At 40.4% G+C, this 21014-nt stretch overlaps 1 protein-coding gene across 1 annotated transcript in view; it reads left to right on the top strand.

Annotated features, from left to right (window-relative positions):
* The window catches only part of SYNJ2 (synaptojanin 2), a 67960-nt gene that overhangs the window by 34220 nt on the left and 12726 nt on the right, over positions 1–21014 (top strand). Inside the window, exons 7-18 of the mRNA XM_075146071.1 lie at positions 2352–2448; positions 5686–5858; positions 6274–6355; positions 6577–6726; positions 6824–6989; positions 8290–8481; positions 10637–10721; positions 11962–12102; positions 14430–14622; positions 16333–16491; positions 16684–16840; positions 18871–18988. Coding sequence (XP_075002172.1) covers positions 2352–2448; positions 5686–5858; positions 6274–6355; positions 6577–6726; positions 6824–6989; positions 8290–8481; positions 10637–10721; positions 11962–12102; positions 14430–14622; positions 16333–16491; positions 16684–16840; positions 18871–18988 — 1713 coding nt within the window. The remainder of the gene's footprint in view (positions 1–2351; positions 2449–5685; positions 5859–6273; positions 6356–6576; positions 6727–6823; positions 6990–8289; positions 8482–10636; positions 10722–11961; positions 12103–14429; positions 14623–16332; positions 16492–16683; positions 16841–18870; positions 18989–21014) is intronic.

Below are 21014 nucleotides of genomic sequence, written 5' to 3'. Positions count from 1 at the left end.
GTCTTATTCTATGATCGGTGTTGTATGATGCTGTCATGTTGATGCTTTTCTACTTTACCCAAAGACTGGCTTGTAAACCTTTTTAAACCGTTAATACACTGCTTGTCAGCTGGAAACTCTAAAAAAAAGCCATACGTAAGCTTGATTCCTTTGAATGTCTGACTGTGAAGGGCAAACTCCCATGGACATCAGTGGGAACATTGCCTGAAAAGGACATGAAGGATTTGGCCTGTGGGAAATTTTCAACTTGTAAGTGCCAGGTCATGTGATTAATTTCTGTTTTGATTTGGTTTTGGCAAATCAGAGTTTATGTTGATTTTGGGTAAGGCCTGTTAATTCCTTGATTTCATTTACTGCCAACTGTTAGCAAACATGACATTAGTGACTGTTAATAGTTTTGCAGCACTGAAGACCCCAAACAGGGATTAGAATCTAAAGGGACTATGCACCATAGCAGTCCCTGCTCTGAAGGGTCTTACCTTACATTGTCTGAACTTTTTAAGGCTCTTAAATCCTACTGAATTCAAATGCCTTTGAGACTTGTGGTCTTGTGGTCATCTGGTGCTATGATAACTTGCCGTGCAAGTGTCGTGAACCTCCATCTTAGAGGTTTGCATTGCACAGCAGAAATAATTTATATAAGAAGAAAACAATAACTTATTCAGCATCCTCTTGTGCTGCCCAAGAAATTGAGAGTACCTCAGCAAGGAGCAGCTCTGTAAAACCATTTAGCTCAGAGAATCTTTTCTCTCTGACCCTGATGCAACTGGTGAATAGCTTTCTTGTAAGAAACAGGAAGATGAGAATCAACTTGCACTATTCCTTCTTTCCCTTGTGCACAGTAAAGCCTTTAGGTTAGATGAAGTTAGGGATCTGCAAAAGACAGCCCTTTGAAAATGGGCAAGGAATAAGCGGCTGCTTATATGGAAAAAGACACAGAAACTTAACAACCTGCTACGGCTTTTCTGAGAGTATTAGAGTGGATTTAGCCTGTTACGTTTTCCCATCAGATAGGTTAATATGTTGAGAAGGCACTGTGAGAAGTGAATGTAATCTTGTTAGTGAATATTTTTCATCCCCTGTCCCTGAGAAATCCTCGGTGAGCTCTGCTTACAGTACTCAGGCAGGTGACCTGAGCTTCAGCAGTTTTGTTGTAAGGAAGCAACATTGGTGGAGAAGTAGGATCTTGATGCTGGAATCAGAAGGGTGCAAAGGTACAGGGTGAGTTGGTGTGCAGAGAACTGGTTGCAGAATCGGGAACATAAATAGCACCAGAAAATACATTTAGCCATGTTTCTTGAAGGCCATGCTGATAATTTTTTCTTTCTTTTCTTCCCTTCCATGGTTTTCTGTGTGCCTTATTTCTGGTTATAGGACTTAAAGGTGCATACCAGAAGATGTGTGCTTGTTGTTTTTCTGACACTTTGCCATTGCATGTCACTTTGCAGCATGTAATAGCTTTTCATTTGTGTGAGTGTTTATTTTATTCTTCTTGTCTATTTCTATCCAGCTTCCTCTTAAGTACTACTACAATGTTGTTAGTACATGATGGAAGATGGCTTTCAGATCTAATTGTCTCTTGATCAGCCAGCACAGTTCCTGTAGCACACACATGCCAACTGGAAAAAAATTTATTGAGGGGAGAATGGGTGCCTCTGCATCTGGCTAAAAGCTCTTGACTTGAGAGTCCCTAAATGGCGTTGAGAGGTTTTGTATTTTTCCTGAAGAATCTGGGCCAGGCCATTTGGCTAAAAGCACCTTTGGTCTGATCCAGCAGTTCTTATGATTACTAACCTTCCTGCTTAATTTAATTAAGTTGAGAGTGAATGTCTCAATGTTGCAGTAGCTCAGAGATGTTTGAACCCTATCACCTATGACATGTGTGTTTGTGCCTCCCTGGCCTCGGCATGGGAGTCCTAGGCCCCATTGCCGCTGCTGACTCTTTGTAGGCTCAGCCCTGCAAGATGCTGGGCAATTCCTGTTGAAATGTAATATGTTTTCCTCTCTTCTTGTCATTCCTGTGTAGTTCCCAGGCTGACAGCAAAGAGGTGGGAGCATGCAAAGGGCAGTATCAAAGCTAACAGTGACATAAAAGATCTGGGGCCTGTTTCCTAATACGCTTCTTTCTTTAAGTTCAGTACAAAATACTGTGTCCGTTAATTGCATGCTTTCACCATTTGTACTATGTAATAATTGATTGCAAGGAAACTGAGGAAGATGCCTGTAGCTGCTCTGGCTGAAACTTTCTGCTGGGTGGAACAACCAGGGGTCTCTACTTCTGTATTTTGAAAAAGGTAGTAGCAACATAACATGGTTTTGTTTAGTACTTATTATGGTTACTTTTGCTGTAGGCATATGATGCTTCTGAAAGAGCAGTATGGAAAACAAGTGATCGTTAACCTGTTGGGAAGCAGAGGAGGGGAGGAGGTACTCAACAGAGCTTTTAAGGTAAAAGCATAGATTTCTTTTTTTTTTTTTTTTTTAACTGCTGATTTTCCCCTGAGCCTCCATGTCCTTCTGTTTCCCTTCTGGCCCAGTAGGTGATGAATAGTATATCTTAAGAAATGATGTTATCTCTTTACTAGATGTTAGATACTGAGAGAATGGTGCTTCATAGTCTCATGGCTTAATTTCCAGCACTGCCTTCCTGCTTATTTCTTCAGATGTTTATGCACATTCTCTTTAACCAGACTTTAAAAAAAATTGCCCTAATTCTCCTAAGAGTAGTTCACATTTGCAAAAATGAGTCGTGGTCAGCTTTGTCATAGTATGTAGTCACCTATGCAGTCAGATGCCTCATGGGATTGCCAGAACTGCTTGGGGGCCAGGCCCTGACCCTGGCTCACTGAGCGTAAGCAAGCTGTCTTGCTCTGATTGTAATGGGACATAGCTATGTTGCACTGATTGTGATGGGAATTGGCTGCCTGAGCACCAGATGACAGTCTGGTGTATGAAGAGAGAGGTTTTCCTAGCCCCTACACATCCCTAGGCACAACTAATACCTGAAAGCATCTGGGTTGTGCTTTCAGGATGTCAGGCATTGTAGAATTAAAGCTGCACTGAGTTCTAGTGCAGTATTCTCATGGCCAGATTTTTAAAACTAATGTGTACTTGAAGATGCAGATTGGCACTGAGCAGGATTTGCAGCAGTGCATAGCTGCCTATATCTGGCTGGAGGCTGATGGAAGTCTGCCTCCTAAGTGCCTGTTGGTTTAGAAATCTGACATAGACACTTTGGAGTCTAAGAATAATATGAAGAATGGTTTAAGTACACACCTGTAGTAAGTGTTATGTATTTATCATTGGTAAAGAACGATACAACAGTTCTGAGTTCAAATGTTTACTGTGTGAAACTAAGCAAAATGACATTGTAGTTAAATAATAGTTCCTGATTTGTTTCCCTCTCTGTTGGAATAATGTACTTGAGACAAGGAGTGTCTTGAGTTTTTTGGCAGTTTTTCTGTGTGACTATTTCCTCCTCCAAAAGAGCTGGGGAGGACTATCAGCTTCCCCAGTGGAAAGTGACAAAGTGAAAGTCTCCCTCTGTACAGAATATGGCTAAAGAAAGTGATTATGACTAAAGCCTGCAAGGCAATGACGAAGGTACAGAAGTGAAGTCTAGTCCTAGCTTCTGTTTTCAGTTTCTTACTGAATTTCTGCATGACACAGGTAAGCCTCTATAGTCCCTTGATTTCGCTATCTGTAAAATAGTTTTTATAGTTTATTTTGCAAAAACATTGAAATTTAGGGATAAGAGGTGATCACTTGCAAAATGCTCAGATAACTTACAAGGATACAAATCTGACTTTTCTTGTTATTTTAATACTGATATTTTATCAAACACTCGCATTCTTGAAGACAGTGTTCTGGCCAGTATCATACAAACAGAGATTAAGTCAGAAACAGGGCATCTCTAGAATAAAGACCTTGCATTCATTCATTTATTGTAAATAAAGATCTGTTTTAATTGTTAAACTTTATTGATGTTTAAAAATATAAATTATGAAACCACTCTGTGAGCTGAAAGAATTTAGACTGACAGCACTGGAAACTGAGGTTTTGTACCCAATCAAAACAACCACCCCTTGGTCTTTTCTTTACCTTTGTGTTTTAATAAATGAATGTTTGGAAAGAATATATCGTTAATTTTTACTTTGATGATTTTAAAGAGCTTGAATTAAAAAGAAAGTAATTCATAGGGGAATGATTAGGAATGAAAACTTTTCTCCTTTTCTGTCATTAGTTTATTTCTTTGTTTCTCCATTTTCCTTTCCTTGTATTCCTTCCTCTTTTCCCAACTCTTGCTGCAATCTTAGTAATTCTTATCAGAGTTGATTCAAAATTCTCTTGTAATTACTGCTGCTGGGTTTCCTTGATCAGAATATCACCGCTACTGTTAGTTTATGCAACAGGAGCAAATGAAAAATTGTAAACGACCAACTTACCTTCAGCTGTTACCAGACCAAAAATCAATACTGTTCCCAGTAATGCTGTTCCTCTCATAAGCATCCCCTATAATAGATGTAATTATATTTACAGTAAAAGCAATGCTGTAGTGTAGAGTTACGAATACTCTGACAATGATTTACACTGAGGCAGTGGGTACATATCATCTTCAAGGGCCAGCAGCTGTAAAGGCAAGTTGAGATGTCGACAACAGAGAAGCAGATACCAAGTGTTTTGGCTTTTGTAACTGTAGTGAAATGCATTTTGCACATCTCTCTCCAAACACCATGCAACACCTTTAAATTTGTTTCTGCGGGGAAGGCTTAATGGCTTACTTGATACAATTATACTGGTGTGTAATGTATGTATAACTGCTGCATGTACACTTCTAATGTAATATCAGAATTGTTTTGTTCAGTTTGTGTCACAATCCAAGTGGAGTAAAGTATCCGTCTCTTGAGATGAGAACGTGCAGGAGGGAAGGGAATACACAAAGGCTTCCACAGTTAGAGTTAATATAACAGTTCTCTCTGGCTCTGTCATGGAGAGCAGGTTGTATTACTGTCATATCTATTACAGATACCTTAACGAAATTTGTGGTGATTATGGAAATGCATGTGAGGTCATGGAAATTGGAGATGAAATAATGAGGCTATTCGTGCCTCTTCTTTCACTTTTGTGGTTTACCACAAACATTTTATAATATGTTTCCTGGGACATAATTTCTTTCTTACTTCCTCCCCAGGCACCCTCTACCTAAATTTAAGGCCACGTTTTCCCATATCTTGGCACTTCAGGAATGGTTAAAAAACACACCCATGCACTGTTATGCTCCTGTACCTGAAGCAGCTCTGGACACCCTTCCCATCAGGGTCCCAGTCTTGCCTGCCCAGGGCATCACTGTTGCTGTGCACCCTCACGCACAGAGGTAGCAGCCCACTGCTGCAGGGCTGCCATTAGCCAAGGCACAGACAGCAGCAATTCTGAGGTATACTTTGCAGTTACAGTTTGAGTTCCCCTGCAGAAAAATTGGGGTCTAACAATCCAGTTTACTTTTGGGAAGAAAACAAATAGCGAACGTCAGTTGCCATGTCTGGCCCTTCAAAATTCCCTGTGAACTTTTCAATATTAAAAATGTGATAAACAGTCAAAGTTTAGTAATGATAAAAGCATGCTGGTATCAATCCTTACACTGTGGCTTGAGTAGGATTTGTTTTCCCTCATTCTTTATCTAAACAGAAACTGCTATGGGCCTCTTCCCATGCGGCAGACACTCCCATGATAAACTTTGACTACCACCAATTTGCAAAAGGTGGGAAAACTGAGAAACTGGAAAATTTGCTGAGGCCTCAGCTGAAGTTGCACTGGGAAGACTTTGGAATCTTCACAAAGGGCGAGAATGTAAGTCTACGGTGAGTGTCCCTGCCCCTCTGTCCCAGCATAGCCAGGTACCACCTGTCTTGGCCTTCCCAGGTTGCTTGCTGTGTTTGGACCATGAACATAAATGACCATCCTGAAATACAATTTTGAGACAAAGTGTAGTCTTGGTGCTAAATAGATTATTTGGCTTAACTGCATCTCCATTGTTTGAAATTCCATTGTTGGAAAATTACCAGTGCATGGATTTGCTAATACAGTTTTGCAGATGTAGTCAAGTAATTAGACATGTTAATGGAATACATTGTGCACAATGTGCTTGCACTGTCAAAATGTGGGTGGGTATATTCAGGCTGAACATTTGATGATCTTGTTCAATCAACTCATGATGAGATGTTATTTTAAAATATACCTTTTTTTCCTCCCTCCTCTTGTATTTGGTTACCAAAGTCTGCAGACAGGTACTTTTCGAATGAATTGTTTGGACTGCCTGGATCGTACTAATAGTGTACAGTCCTTCATTGCACTGGAGGTGAGTTTGTCAGAGGACCTTTCGTGAATGCCTGTTCTGCATACATTGTCTGTTCCATGGGGAAGACAAGAAAGAGGGCATAAGCCTCAGTGATACAAGTCTGTCTTGCCAGTTCTATGATACAGAATGGTGCTGGCGGGAATACTTAAACTGAGGATAAAAAGCAAAAACACATTTAAAAACAGCATTGTTGTTTTTTTCTCCTTCTGCACCTAATCCAGATCCTGCTTGCTCAATTAAAGAGCCTTGGGTTGAACTCTAAATCTATAATTGAACGCTTTGTGGAATCCTACAAAGCAATGTGGACTCTCAACGGTCATAATCTGAGCAGAGTATTTACTGGCAGTCGTGCCCTTGAGGGGAAGCACAAGGTAAAGAAAAATGGCAAAACTGTTTATTCACGAGTAAAGAAAGATGTCCGATTTACTCTTCAGTGTCACTTGCACTGATGATTCCTGTCTGATGTAGGTTGGGAAACTCAAGGATGGCGCCCGCTCTGTGTCTCGCACCATTCAGTCAAATTTTTTTGATGCAGTAAAGCAGGAAGCCATCAAGTTGCTGCTCATGGGTGACTTCTTCAGCGAGGAATATGCAGACAAAGGCAAGATGCTCATGGACCAAACTGCACTTCTGGGTAAGGCCAGTGGAAATCCTTCACTTTTTCTTTTGTGTCTGTTTTTAGCTGTCTGATATAAGCAATTGCACCCTCTTGAAAAAATCAATAAATAAGCTACTTTTTGCACAAATCTATTGCTTGAAACACTGCTTTCAAGTGACCATAGCACAAATCTGTGTGTTTTAATTCCACTGTGTTTATTTCTCATGTTTTGTTTTGGACTTCTGAGTATGTTTGTCTGCTGTTTGATGATGATCTCCTCTGACAGTTTAGAGGAGTTGGACCAGAGGGAAAGATTTTAGGGCTATATTCCCAGTCTGATCCTGTCTGAGTTTGTGTTGAGGAAATCTCTTGAACTCAGATTTTTTATCTCCTTATTTTTGGCCTGCACTTTGCACATGCTTTTAGCCATTTGGATCTTTAAAGGGACATTTATGTTGTTATGTTGGTTCATTCCCTGCTTTACTCCAGGCCCTGATAGTCCACAACATATACACATTTGTTTGCACCCATCTAGAGTAAACCAACTTAGCTTTCTCTGAGAAGATACTTATGTGCAAAATATAGGATAATTGCACCCACAAGCAGTATCAGGTGGTCAGTTTGCTCCAGAGAACTACTGGATTTTAATAGGATAGATGTGAACCATTCAGTGCCACTTCAATACTGGAGCTGTTCCTGATGCAGACCACAAGGAAAATACAGATAGCTTCTCTATCCCTGACTGTCAATGCAAATCAGGTAGTTAAAGAACACCTCAGGTGTTCACACAAAAAAAGCACATTGCTAATTTTACTCATCAAAAATAAATAAAACTGTTTCCTGTGAGGAGTTCTGACCAGGCTAGAGAGCCACAACAACGCTAGTTTGGGACTGATGTGAGACTCTGTGCTGCTCTCTGCCTTTCCCCTCACACCCTAAACTTCTTAGGGCTTCAGTTTAAGTCATAACTTGTGACATGCTTGATCGCTGTAGGCTAAACTGAAAAGATTAAGGGTGGAAAAAGAATTTGTTTGCTTATTACTTGAAGAAGTGCAGGAAAACGTATGCTGAAAGTGAGTAACCAGCCCTTCACAAGCTTTCAAAGGGTATCTGGTTTCTGGAAGAGAAGTTGCTGACTTATCTTGTACTTATACAAGTAACCCCAGTTATCTTTTACTTGTTGCCATTGGAGTTATTCCTTAGCTTTTGTGTTGTTGCTGTTAGGGTAACATCATTGTCTCACAGTTACTGTGTTGCTGCTGTCTGTATGCTTTCTATCCTTTTACAGCACATTCTTCTTTTACACGTCCTCTTTCTGTCTCCCCTCTTCCGTCAGTAACTCCAAGTATTTTGAAGGCCATGTCAGAGCGTCAGTTTGAATTCACAAGCTTCAAGCGTGTTCGTGTTGCCACGGGGACCTGGAACGTGAACGGAGGGAAGCAGTTTCGAAGCAACATCCTCGGTACCAGTGAGCTGACAGACTGGCTGCTGGATTCCCCCAAGCTCTCTGGAGTTTCTGAATTTCAGGGTAAGACTTCACAGTCAAAATGTGAAGCAGTATTTGTTAGCATTTCTAGGGACAGCGGGTTGGGACACAGATTTGACCAGCTGTTCCTTTCAAAGGCAGTGCATTTTGGAGAGCATTTTCTGTCAGTTCTCAGGGGTGTATTCAGCCCCATGTAGACTTGTGCTGCTTCCCCTCAGCAGTGGAACGGTGCATGTGAAGGGCTCCTGACAGTCAGAACAACTCATGGGTCTGTGCCAGGTGGCTGCTTTGAACCTTCAGCAGATCAGAATTCAGAGGTCTCTTTCATGCCATCGTGGGATGTATCTGCCTATTCTGCATCCCTTTTTTTTTTTTTTCCCTTCAATATCTCTGTCCTTTGTTCTTTTTTGCGAGTGGGAGCTACATGCTTAGGTGCCCTCAGAATGTCTCCTTGGTCTTTATCTGGAGCTAAACTTATCTGTACAATCTAGACTTTGAGATTGTCTGGAAATGTTATTGTCAAAACCTTCAGACAAAAAGAGTTATGTTATTACATTTGTTGAAGGCAATTTCCTTTCTTTAGCAGTATAGAAAGCTCTTGTTCTTGTGGCTTGCTTAAATTGGCTGCTGAATTTCTTATTTACAGAACAACGTCAAGTATTGTAATTGATTTGCAGATTTTATTAAGGAAAATGAAAAGTGAATGTTCTGTCATTTAAAAATTGAGTGGTTGCAAAACTATGGCAAAACCTGAGCTTTTATTGTTACGGTGGAACATTTAGCTTCCTGCAGGCATCACAGGGATATTCCTGTGCCTAACTTTCAAGCTCATGAATTCATTCCTCAAATCCTTGGCTACTTACATGAGTTGTGTTGTTTGAACTCTTAGTGCTTGAGTGCATGGATATCTGATTAGGTGCAGACAACTGTATTCTGAGCAGCTTGAGTGGGTGATAGGTCCAGTCTGTTTCAGAAACAGTTTAGATGTGTTAGCACATGACTATGCCCGTGATATCAAAATTTGTTGAGAGCCTGTCATGTGGTAGCCTTGCCAGGCCTTCCCCTGAGAGAACCGGAGGAGCAGGGCTAAATGGTACAGGCAGCCATAACGTGATAGGTCTAAGCAGCTTCTGGAAGGGAGCTGAGTTATGTGAATGGGCAGAGCTAGGGTATGACCATGCAAATGTCTGTGTTCATGGTAATGTCAGTGCAGTGCCTACATCAATGGGTAAGTGTCAAAGACAAATGTCCGAAGTTATTAATGGGAAATACACATATGACAGTGCCTGTCATGTTAAGCCAGTAAAGGAGGCTAGCTGTCATGTGCTAGTTTCACCCTTGTGTCTACAGAGAGTTGCTGCATATTTTACTTTTCTTTCCATTCTTATTTTCTGAGGCAGGTCTGATTTAGGTTTCTATGGTTGTCTACTATTTCTGTCTTCATGTTGGATTAAGTTACTGTTACCTTGGTCATATGACAGTTTAAAAAAAAAAAAATCCCTTTAGGCAATGGACAGACCTGACGGGTCAACAGATATGCTTCACACTATTATTATATGAGAGCATTGGATCTTTGGTGTTTTACCAGGTTAATATCCACAGGCCTGGGCCAGGGAAGGGAGAGTCACCGTGCTCTGGAGTGACCTAACCTAACCTTAAGTTAGACTCGGAAGAAAGAAGATAAGAAGAAACTTCAAATGCTTCCTTAAATGAGTAGATAAATTTACTAAAAGCATTGAGAGGGGAGGAACATATTGGTGTGCGGACAGTAAGTTCAGTTACATAGCAATGTGTCAAAAAAGAAAAGGAGAAGGAAAAGCGTGTTGGGTAAAACAACAAATGGATGAAAGATGGTGGGTAGTGAGGTGTTGTGGCTTTAGTGATGAGTGGGGTGAGGGAGAGAGAACATTGAATATTTTGTCATCTTAACATTGCTACAATATAATGCTCTGTTCTGAACTGCTTCCTGCAAGAGAGATGGAGACCAACTGGTGGGAGAAAAGCAGGAAGAAATTTCAGAGGAACTGCAGGGGTTGTTTTGTGAGATTAGATTAAAGGAGCTATGAATATGTATAGCTTGGCAGGGGATACACAAGATAGAACTACAGGAATGATCTCTGACAGAAATTACAAAACAAGTCATTAGAAGAAACGACAAAATAGTAACTCTTGTATGACTTTTTCCTCTTGCCAACAGATGATGAGAACTGCCCTCCTGACATATTTGCAGTGGGATTTGAAGAGATGGTTGAATTAAGTGCAGGGAATATTGTGAATGCCAGGTAGGTTAAAAAAACCAAAATAACAAAAAATGCAAAACCTCAAAACCAAAAAAAAACCCCAAAAAGAACAATCTCTCCCCCAAAGGAACCAGCCAGACAAAAGCTTCCAGAGTTGTGCTTTGTATGGTCAGGTGCATAGAATACTTCCTTCCAAGTCTGTTGCTTGTAATCATAGCTAGAAATATGTTTGTCATTAACAAATGGCATTGGGACAGTGTTGAAAGTGCTGTTTCTCTGTGAACTTCTGTACAGTAGAATACACTCTGTTTTCTAAGTCTCTTAAGTCTTTGTGTTGGCAGAGAAGGATTCTGATAGTTGATATTGATTCAACGCTTGTCCTTAAATCCCCATCTGATGTTGGGAAAATGTGCTCAGTGACTACAAACGTAATTGGCATTCATGTGGGAATTCTAAAATGAAGGAAATGTCTCTGTGGCTAATTGTATTTGTGAAAATCATGGCTAGAGAAGGAGTTAAAGGCAAAGCCAGAGCTTGGCTGTCAGCATATACAGTAGGCTGTGGCGTATACCGGTCCTTTTGAATCTGAAGGAGGAATAGGGATGGAACCCTGAAGATAATGTTTCCCATGCTGATTCATCAGGCTGACCAGTTAGTAGTCTGTTTTGGGAATGACAAATTACAGCAGTGCTTAGCATGGCTGTTGGGCTGGCAGTATATCTGCATGTATCAGTTGACTTTGGAGATAAGAAAACGCTAGTTCTGTAGAAGCGAAGGTATCTGCACCCACCCACAAACCTTCAGCTAAGAACAGCCAACAGCTGTGGGTAGCCAGTCATCTCCCAGTCAGAGGAGTTCCAGAGAAGATCTCCTCTTCACTGTGAGCACAAGAAATCTTATGAGTCTTGAGACTGACATGGATTTTTGTTTTTGTGGTTATGATTATTACAATCAGCTTCCAGTTACCCCCAGTGAATGGGGATATCAAACGTCATGTGAGCATGGATCTTTCTAAGCGTATTGGACAAAATCCGTCTCAGGTCCAGAAGTGGGGTAACTGTATTTGTGCACTGTGCCTGGGCTCACTGACCCTGCTAACTGGGCTGGCTCACAAGGAGGTATTATCTGTCTCTGCCATGCATCCTACAGACTTCCAGTTCTGGAACCAGCATGTGTACAGCCTAATGGATGTCTGTAAACCTAAGGCATGGTTAATCTGTTCGTTTTATTGACTGTATGTGGTTTGTTTTGATTCCATTAAATGATTTTATGTCTGTTCCAGTACAACGAATAGAAAAATGTGGGGAGAGCAGCTTCAAAAAGCTATTTCCAGGACTCATCGCTACATTCAGCTGACATCAGCACAGCTTGTTGGTGTTTGTCTTTTCATCTTTGTACGACCCTATCATGTCCCTTTCATCAGGTAAAAAAAACAAAACAAAAACAAAACAAAAAAACCCCCAACCTGTGTCTTCAGTAACATCTGCTGTTGGAGTGTGGCCACAGAGGGTGGGAGTGATTTTTCAGGTTGGTGGGAATTATGCAAACCTGGATTCTGGTCTCTCTGGGCTCAGTGTGGGAGAGAGACATGTTTACAGGCAGCAGTAGTCTGGAGTCCATCCTCCTGGGTAGCGCAAAGGCCAGGCAGCCCCAGTATCATCCTCCAGTTCAGCTGAGAAGCTGGGCATGCTCCAGGTGGGCAATCAGGGTGTAGCTCCTTGTTTGGGTGCTGTCTTTCTGGAAAAGGAATGATCTGAGCTAGTAAGTCCGAGAGTGTTTGGAGCACCAAGTGAAGGCAAGTGTCTGCCTCTGCCCGAAGGGCAGGTTTTACTTTCTACCCCTCTCCTTAGTGTTTCCATATGGAAACAGGGCCGGTTCCAGGCATGAAAAGAATGGTGGAAAAGGTGGAAAGGGAGGTGGGGGAAAGAGAGCTAATTTTGCCCCCTGACATTTTATAGAATTGAGAGCCCATTAAGTGTTTGTCTCTCCTAGATTCACAAGAACCGTAACTATGTGCCTAGTCAGGAGGGTGCAGAGCTGTGTGTCCTCAGCTTACTAGCACCAATGTCCCTGGAGACTGATCAAACTCCTCTTGCCCCTAGAAGATTCTCATTTTTATTAAAGAGGAAAGATAAGAGTACCAGCCACAGGGATTTCTGCATTCTGCAAATGCCTTTGCCACGAGCAAGAATTTTGCAGGCTAAGTGTGAGTGGGTAGGAAATGAGTAATTAGCCCAAATTATCTTTGGGCTTCACTGTCCTTAAAGTCTAGAGTGATCCAAATAGTGCCCTCTACTCCATGTTAGAGGCACTAATTGGCCACTGCATTTTGTGACTAAAATATCAAAAGCTGCTTCTTTCTTCCCTCTGGTCTCATATCTACTGAGAAGATGAGTGCAGGAAGATGATGCTTGTATTTCATCAATCCAGAAGTTAAACATACAGTGGGTTATCTCAATATAACCTTTGCCATGAATGCACGTCAGATGAGTATCAGTCAGCAGTTGGGTAGGCAGGCAGCAGGAAGGGAGAACTCCTTAGAGTGAAGAGACTGAACACGTGCTTCTTTTGGAGTGCTTGAAACCCATCTTTTCATAGAAAACCTCGATGGTCCCCTTTTGCCTCCCTTGAGAGTGTCTTTTCTGGAGGTTTTCTGCAGTCAGGAAAAGAGAGGAAAGTAAAGGGGGGAAAAAGATAGAAAAGATGGGATGCGGGGAAGAGAGACGAAAATGAAAAGAGGGGGAAAAAGAACCTGTAACATCTTGCGTCATTGAGATCATGAATGCTTGACAGTAACTCAAATTTAAGACTTAATGGTTTTCCTTCTGCCCTTTGTTTAAAGCCAGTAATATTCTAGTTCAGATCTGCTTGACTTCTAGCTGGAAAGTAAAATTTTCTCACTGGGAAGGACATGCATGGTGCTGGTGTTGCTTACAACGATGATCTCATCATTTACTTATCTGATCAGACAGGCATGCTTTATTCTCAGAGTAGACTGGCTATCTGGGAGAAATGATCCTGCGAGCAGGTGGTCTGCTTTGCCAAGCGAGTCATCTTTCTGTAGTAAAGTGTATGCTAATCACGACATTGAAATACTATGTAATTAACAACATGGAGGACCTAAGCAATTTGTCATCAGTACAGAACTCATTTTAGGAGTTAGGTATAAATAGTTGTATCTAATAATCACTGACTTTATTGCATCTGATTTAACAAATTATGGATTATGATCTGTTGCTCTTTAATTGACTGAAAAATCTGGCACCAACTGTGAAGTTGGGTTTCAACACATAGTTGCTAATTACATTGTTAACTGTCTGAAAAACAGATTCCCATATGTTCAAAAGTAAAAGGAAACATAATAGTAAATTTAGTTATTGTCACTATTTTGAAGATCATGGTAGAGGTAAACTTGAAAAGTATATTCTGTAGAAATTCCCAATATTTCAGAAATAATGTCTTGCTGGTCTGTTTGGAAGGGACAAGAAGAGGAGGAAAATACTTTCAAATAGTTTTATTTCTATACTATTGTATTATACTTAATTTACTTTAATATTATACTTAATGAAACAAAAGTACATGAACATCATCAAGAAACTAAAAGATGTGCCGAAAAGCAGCAAGCTTTCTGGAGGGGAGAAGACATGGCATTGTAAACTGGCTTTTCCTTTATGTTGCAGTCAAAGTTAATTGAATGTTTGTCCCTGCAGCCCTTTACTCTCTTCTCTTTCTATTTTTTTTTAAATACAGGGATGTAGCAGTAGACACTGTGAAGACAGGAATGGGAGGAAAAGCTGGAAATAAAGGGGCAGTGAGCATTCGTTTTCAGTTCTATAGTACCAGTTTCTGCTTTATATGCAGTCACTTAACTGCTGGGCAGACTCAGGTGAAAGAGAGGAATGAAGATTATAAAGAAATCACACAGAAACTCAGCTTTCCAATGGTAAGTGTAGGTGTACATATGCTAAAAACATTGGAGATAAAGGTTGTATCATTACATTATGAAAGCTGCTTTCAGGTCATCAAAGAAGTCATCTCAGTGCCATGGAGAATGGGCATAAAAGAAATCGGTAAAGAAAACGTAAAAAAAAAAAAAAAAGCATGTTTCACAGGAGGCCAGATACCACCCAGTATAGCACTTGCTGTACAAAAGTTCTATGCCTTTCAAAAGATACAGTTGCCGCAGTGCTTGAAAAGTCCTCACCTTTGACCAGTTTTCAAGTCGATCTTTCAGAACAGTGCAAATTAACTGACAAATCTGTAAGACCTCATGGATGAGACTTAGGTGACTGGTGTTAGAGCTGGAGAGCATGGTATTGATAGCTCTTGCTGCACTAGTTGGTAAGACCATCTGTGCCACTCGGTACATCAGTGCTTTAGCTCTCCTGATCGGGTACGATATATCAGTTCTTGGTCACTGATATGGTACTTTCTCTTCCCTTCATCTTGTCCTCATGAATATGTCACTATCGAGGAAATGCTGGCTTTTCTCAGACTGTGGCAAGTAGGCACTACTGGTCTGTATGAATAACTTTTCCCCTAAATCGTGTCAAATCAATCACCCTAGTGTTTTATTTCACACTAGTCTCCTCGGGCCAGTTGATAATCCGTGGGATTTGGTAGCAGTGCCTCTTTGCTTCCCTTAATGTTGGTTGCTTTATTTTCCACAATGCTTGCTTTCTCAGACCTCTCTGGAGAGGTCCTAAACCAGGGAGGGAATGGACCTGTTTGAGTATTCTGATTAGTCAGCAAAAAATGGCATTTAGGTTGCAAAGCATAAAATTTTAACTCCCTGTTGTTTGCAAGGTTTAGAGGCTTGGCACATGCAGCATATCAATCAGTTGTTTTATGTAAGAACTAATACTGACAGTCTGAACGTCCTGCATAGCATATCTGTTCCAAATGGCCATAAAGTTGTACTTATGGTAGTTTTCCTCATTAACTATTTTATGTCCTTTACATTTACAATAGCTAAATGTACCTTGTGTGTGTAATGCATATGAAGAGTGCCCTCTAGTGCTGTGACAGCCATAGCTCTGGAACATTTCCTTTAGAATCGCTGGGTTTTAGAGGTTTAGAGCTTAACTGAAAAAAAAAAAAAAAAAAAAAAAAGACTGGTTAGAAGATAGGATGATAAACTTAGAATTGGAGTGAGTTTTCATTGACGCTTTATTTCAGTGCATTTACAAAGCTATGACATGCACGTAAGATCAAATTTGGAGCTTATTCTTACTCAGGACCTTTGTGCTCAATGTGCCTTGGTACCAGAAGCACATTTTGTGTTATATTTAGAATATATAAATACATGTGTGTGAAATGTATTAAGGAAACAAACATATATTTTTAATATTCACGATAGCCAAATTGTGAATATAAAGCTGGTGTCCCAGCTTAGACATACCTTCAGGAAATAGGGGTCAGAGTCTGACACTCTTGTTTACAAAATTCAGCTCAGCAGAGTGCAAAATACAGTGAAAGAACCATTCCATTTTAGCACAAGATGGATTTTAACAAATAAAATGTGGCAAGTAGATCCGGTATTTAGTAATTCAGAGGAACTGAGTTGTACATTTCAATGCATGTAAAAGGTGTTTTCATGAATTTAACATTTCATGTGATTTAACATTAACAGTATTCTGTACCTCTAAATTAGGGACGGAGCGTGTTCTCACATGACTATGTCTTCTGGTGTGGTGATTTTAACTATCGCATTGATCTAACATATGAGGAAGTCTTTTATTTTCTCAAACGTCAAGATTGGAAGACACTTTTGGAATTTGATCAACTACAACAGCAAAAATCCAATGGAAAAGTAAGGCAGTGTGTCTCATTTTCTTGAATATCTGCATGTTGGCTTGGTCTAATTCCTCGAGAGAGTGAAAAAGTTGCATTTTCAGACCCGTGTTTGTAGTACATGAATGTAGTAATTTCTTTAAAAATCTTGTTTGTTTGCAAGGAAGTTGATACATCAACTTAATCAAAGAGATGGTATTTCTCTTCATAGATTTTTAAAGACTTCCACGAAGGGACTATTAATTTTGGACCAACATATAAATATGACGTCGGCTCAGAGGCTTATGATACAAGTGATAAGTGCAGAACCCCAGCTTGGACTGACAGAGTGCTTTGGTGGAGAAAGAAATTGCCTTTTGAAAAAACAGGTGCGTAGGATCTTTCCTCCTTCTTTATCTGAAAGCTGTTTTAGATTTCATCCAGAACCCACATAAGGGGATTTAATGTAGTGAATGGTGAGGAAGGGAGTTAGTGAGTTCTGGGCTCAGAGCTGTCTTTAGACGTGCCCGCAGGCTTAGGCAAATTGCAGTGGCTTTACTCAAGCAGATGTTCTTTCGGCTTCACTGGAATAACTTGCAGAGATAGAGAGCGCCCTTTCTGCTTGAGCGTGTGAAAAAAGGCTTCATGCTACAGATTTAAAGGTGCCGGGAGCTTGCTGAGGAACTGAAAACAATCCAGCTGTAGCATTCTAGAAATTATTCTGTTGCTTTTTAACAGAATCATTAGTCCACATACAGTTCCCGTGTTTATAACGGCTAGATTGTTGTAACTGTTGTCATCAGTAGACGTATAAGCACTTTTCTGTAATTTCTTCTGCCTTGGTAATTCTTAGGAATATTTCTGCCAGTTTCTGGAATTGGGGGAGATTTCATTAATTAGTGCTTATAAAATACTTTGAGATCATGAGTGGCCAGCACAACAGAAGGGTTGTTTTCACTTGTTATTCAGAAGTTACAATAACAAAATAAAAAGTATTTCTTTGCGTATCCAGGGACAGTTTTCATAACGATTCCCTCAGTCTGCAGGTACATCTATCTCCCAATGTTCATAAAATCTGAACAAATTCATATTAAAAGTGTAATCGCTGGAGGAGTAATTTGATGTGTGCCTGCAGATGTGATTTTTCACATGCCTGGGAATTACTGCTTGGAATGCAAGTCATACAATGAGTACACTAAGTGTAAAAACTACAGAGCAAAACTAGGCAATCAGAGAGTACATGTCAAAGTGATATAGAGTTATTCACTCTTATTTAAGGAATGAAAAATAAAGTAAAATGAGGAGCTTAAACCATTGATAGAAATGTAATCTGGGAAAGAAAAACTGTATGAGACATAATAAGGAAGTTAAAACAGCCCTCTTGTGCTGGCTGTTTTCATTTTAGGAGAAAGAAAACCCTTCAGCATTTTCAATACATATTTCTTATTTTGCATTGCAAGGCTTGCCCCTGGGAGGACTTTCATTGATGGAGTACACACAGAATGTAGGATCTATCTAGCTGGTCTGCAAGAGCTGAGGCAGCTTCCTTTCTTTAGAGCTTGTAGGCCTCCCACAGCTAGCTCACGTGGGTATATAACTGACACCTTGTCTGTTCACCGATCTTCCCAGCCCTGCAAAGCTTTTCTAATTAGTTTGCTGCCAGAGTTCCTCTCCTTTACTGCTGGTGGCTAGGCTCTTCTGCCTCTCGTCTCTAATTCTTTTGCCTTGCTTCTTTTTGCTGCTATAGGCTAGAGGACTATTTGCCTTCTGAGAAGAAAGTGTAGCCCCAGTGCGAGTGATTAGGTGAAACACCATATTCTGTATTAACTCATTTTCAATTCCACAGAAAAGAGATAGAGTTATCCATTAGCCCAAACACTGACCTAAAATCTTTCCTGTTATTGACAGCAATATAATACCTCAACGTAGCATGTCTGGAGCACTTTCTGTCACCTTAATGCATTGCAAAAGAAGTATTTGGAGGTTGGATTTGCATGAGTTTGCTTTCTCCCATCTCTTGTGTATTATTTCTCCAATCCCTGTGCATTCAGATGACAGTGTATTTTGCAAGTACAGTGTCTGTTTCTATGCTCAATAATGGGGCAGGAGGAAGAATACTAATATGACTCTGTCAACCCAGATTGTACAGGTAATTGATTGGGGGACATTCAGGTTAACCATTTTGCAGGTGTCTTATTCTAGTGATCAGCTGTCTCTGTTGCATTCTCTGTATTTTTTTTCCTAGTCCCTAACTTGTGAATCTTTCAGGATACAAGCTCTTCTTTGAATGGTATATACAAGAACAAAAAAACCCCACCTCCCACTACTAGGGTCTGTGAAGTGCATCCTAATAAAATAGCTTTTTACTGTTAGTAAAACAGCTTTGAGTGAGTTTTAAATTATGTTTTGTGCTTCATAGCTGGAGAGATCAATCTTCTGGACAGTGATCTGAACGTTGAAACTAAAGTCAGGCACACCTGGACCCCTGGAGCCTTGATGTACTATGGGAGAGCAGAGCTGCAAGCATCTGACCACAGGTAAAGTTCTAAGCAAATAGTCAGAGAAAGGGCTGCTAGGTTAGACTGTGTCGTACTGAAGTACACCTTCAGAGTGAGGGACCGAGTCTGATTGTAACGGGAATTACACCCTTATTCTGTGTTCAGTATCCATTTGGTGTTTTTTTTCCACTCGTGGTGGGTTTTATACCAGAGTGGCAAGTATCTATGGTCCTGCATTGATTTCTGCTGCACTGTGATCTCGGCAAGGGTTGGATAAGTTGCAGCAACAGGTATAGAAAACAGGGCTTTCTGTTGCTTAGTTTTGGAAAGCTCCGATACCAAAACAAGCTGCTCTGACGGACTCCCACTCAGCTTGCTGTGGGAGAGGAGGAGGTTGGGATTGTGTGGCCTGAAGAGGTGTAAGCCATGTATGTAGGGCCAGGTGTGACCTCTTCAGAGCAGTGAAGCGTTGGGCTTCTGGGCTTCCCTTAGAAATGGAGATGAGAGAAGGAGGAAAAAACAAAGACCAGTGCCTCTGGTTGGTCCATATCACTAACTTCTCGTTAGGGATATGAATGACCTTTCTTTGTTAAAGTTGTCACCACTTCACTTCTCTGAAACAAATTCTTTAATAAATACACCTTGAAAGCTCCCTTGCGTTCAGAATAATCTTTGCCTCACCCCTTGCATGCCCTATGGAAATGCTACAATATTGTTCCTCTTAGCAGCACTCAGTGACCCACAGTAGCTGGCTCTGTGCTTCTCATGGTGCTCTTGTGCGCAAGGACTGTTCTGTATTCCTCCAGCAATGGAAGAACATTCCTCTTGCAATCAATTTCTGTGTCAAGGCTTTGACATTGCTGTGTTCCACAAAGCACAGTGGAACTGCTGCACTCATTATATAGAACCCTGAGGATGCAATCTGTGAAACATGGCTGTTCTACATTGGTTTTCTATTTCAGCAAACTTGACTGCAAAAACTGCTTTTTAATTACAGTCAGCAGGTTTGCTTTCCCAAGGTTTGTGCTGGAAAAAGGGCTTAGCTATCTTTGTGACATATGGAAATGCATTATGATTCACTGTGCTTATAGAAATAGTTAACACTTCCTATATGGTTTTTTTTTTCCCTTTACTATTCCTTCTTAGCTCTGCTGTTGTTGCTTTCATATGTTCTGGTAATGCGTATTCCAGAGCCTGCTCTATTGCAAGTAGGAGGCAGCAATTTTGACACAGTTAGAAGAGCAGCCATCCCAGTTACTGCTTTGTATATATGTGCAGGTGGAAATCTGAGAATGTGGATTGCATCCACTGAGATGAGACAAGCTTTACTCTTTCAGACAGCTTTCTCAATTTTATTTAGATCTAACACGCAGAGAGGTCATTTGTAAGAAATGGCTGAAGAAGCAAGTTTGCAGTGTTGACTGTTAATAATGTGATGGATTCACGTATGTTTGCTACATAACCACAATATACACTTAGAGTACCTTGTCCTTAGTTTTTGGAAGAAGACATCTTTATGTGGCCTTGTCTAACAGAAAATAATGTATTGCCTTCCCGATCTATAGATGTTTTGGGAGACAGCTGTTTGATAATGAGTGAAGTATCCCGGTATTTTTAGACTGCAAGTTTGCCAGAAGTGCTACACACAATTGTTATTTGAATTCCTTTATGATGTGTCCTCACTGTTGCATTCAGGTAATGCAGGGCTGGGAAATATAATTAATAGTGCTCAAAGCATGATCTTCCACTGCAGGAATAATGAAACAATCTACCAGACTCTCAACTTCTGGGTTGTATTGCCAGCCACAGTGCTTTTTTTGCAGTGAGACCTTAAATAATTTGTTCTGCTTCTCTTTCTGTGTAGAACATACATAATAATCACTTCCTTCTAAGGTATAGCAGGCTTAATTAAATATTTGCAATGAAATTTGACATCGTGGACTTAAAAATTATCATGTATAGAGTTTAAACAAGATACTGTTTGTCCTTCACACAACTAAGTTCGTACCTGTCCTACCGCTTAACATTGATTTTGATTTTATATAAGCATTTCCTGTTGATCTTA

The sequence above is a fragment of the Calonectris borealis genome, chromosome 3 (assembly GCF_964195595.1).
Source record: "Calonectris borealis chromosome 3, bCalBor7.hap1.2, whole genome shotgun sequence".
NCBI classification, from domain to species: domain Eukaryota; kingdom Metazoa; phylum Chordata; class Aves; order Procellariiformes; family Procellariidae; genus Calonectris; species Calonectris borealis.
The sequence above is the reverse complement of the archived record's forward strand: the minus strand, read 5'-3'. Positions and strand labels throughout refer to the sequence as shown.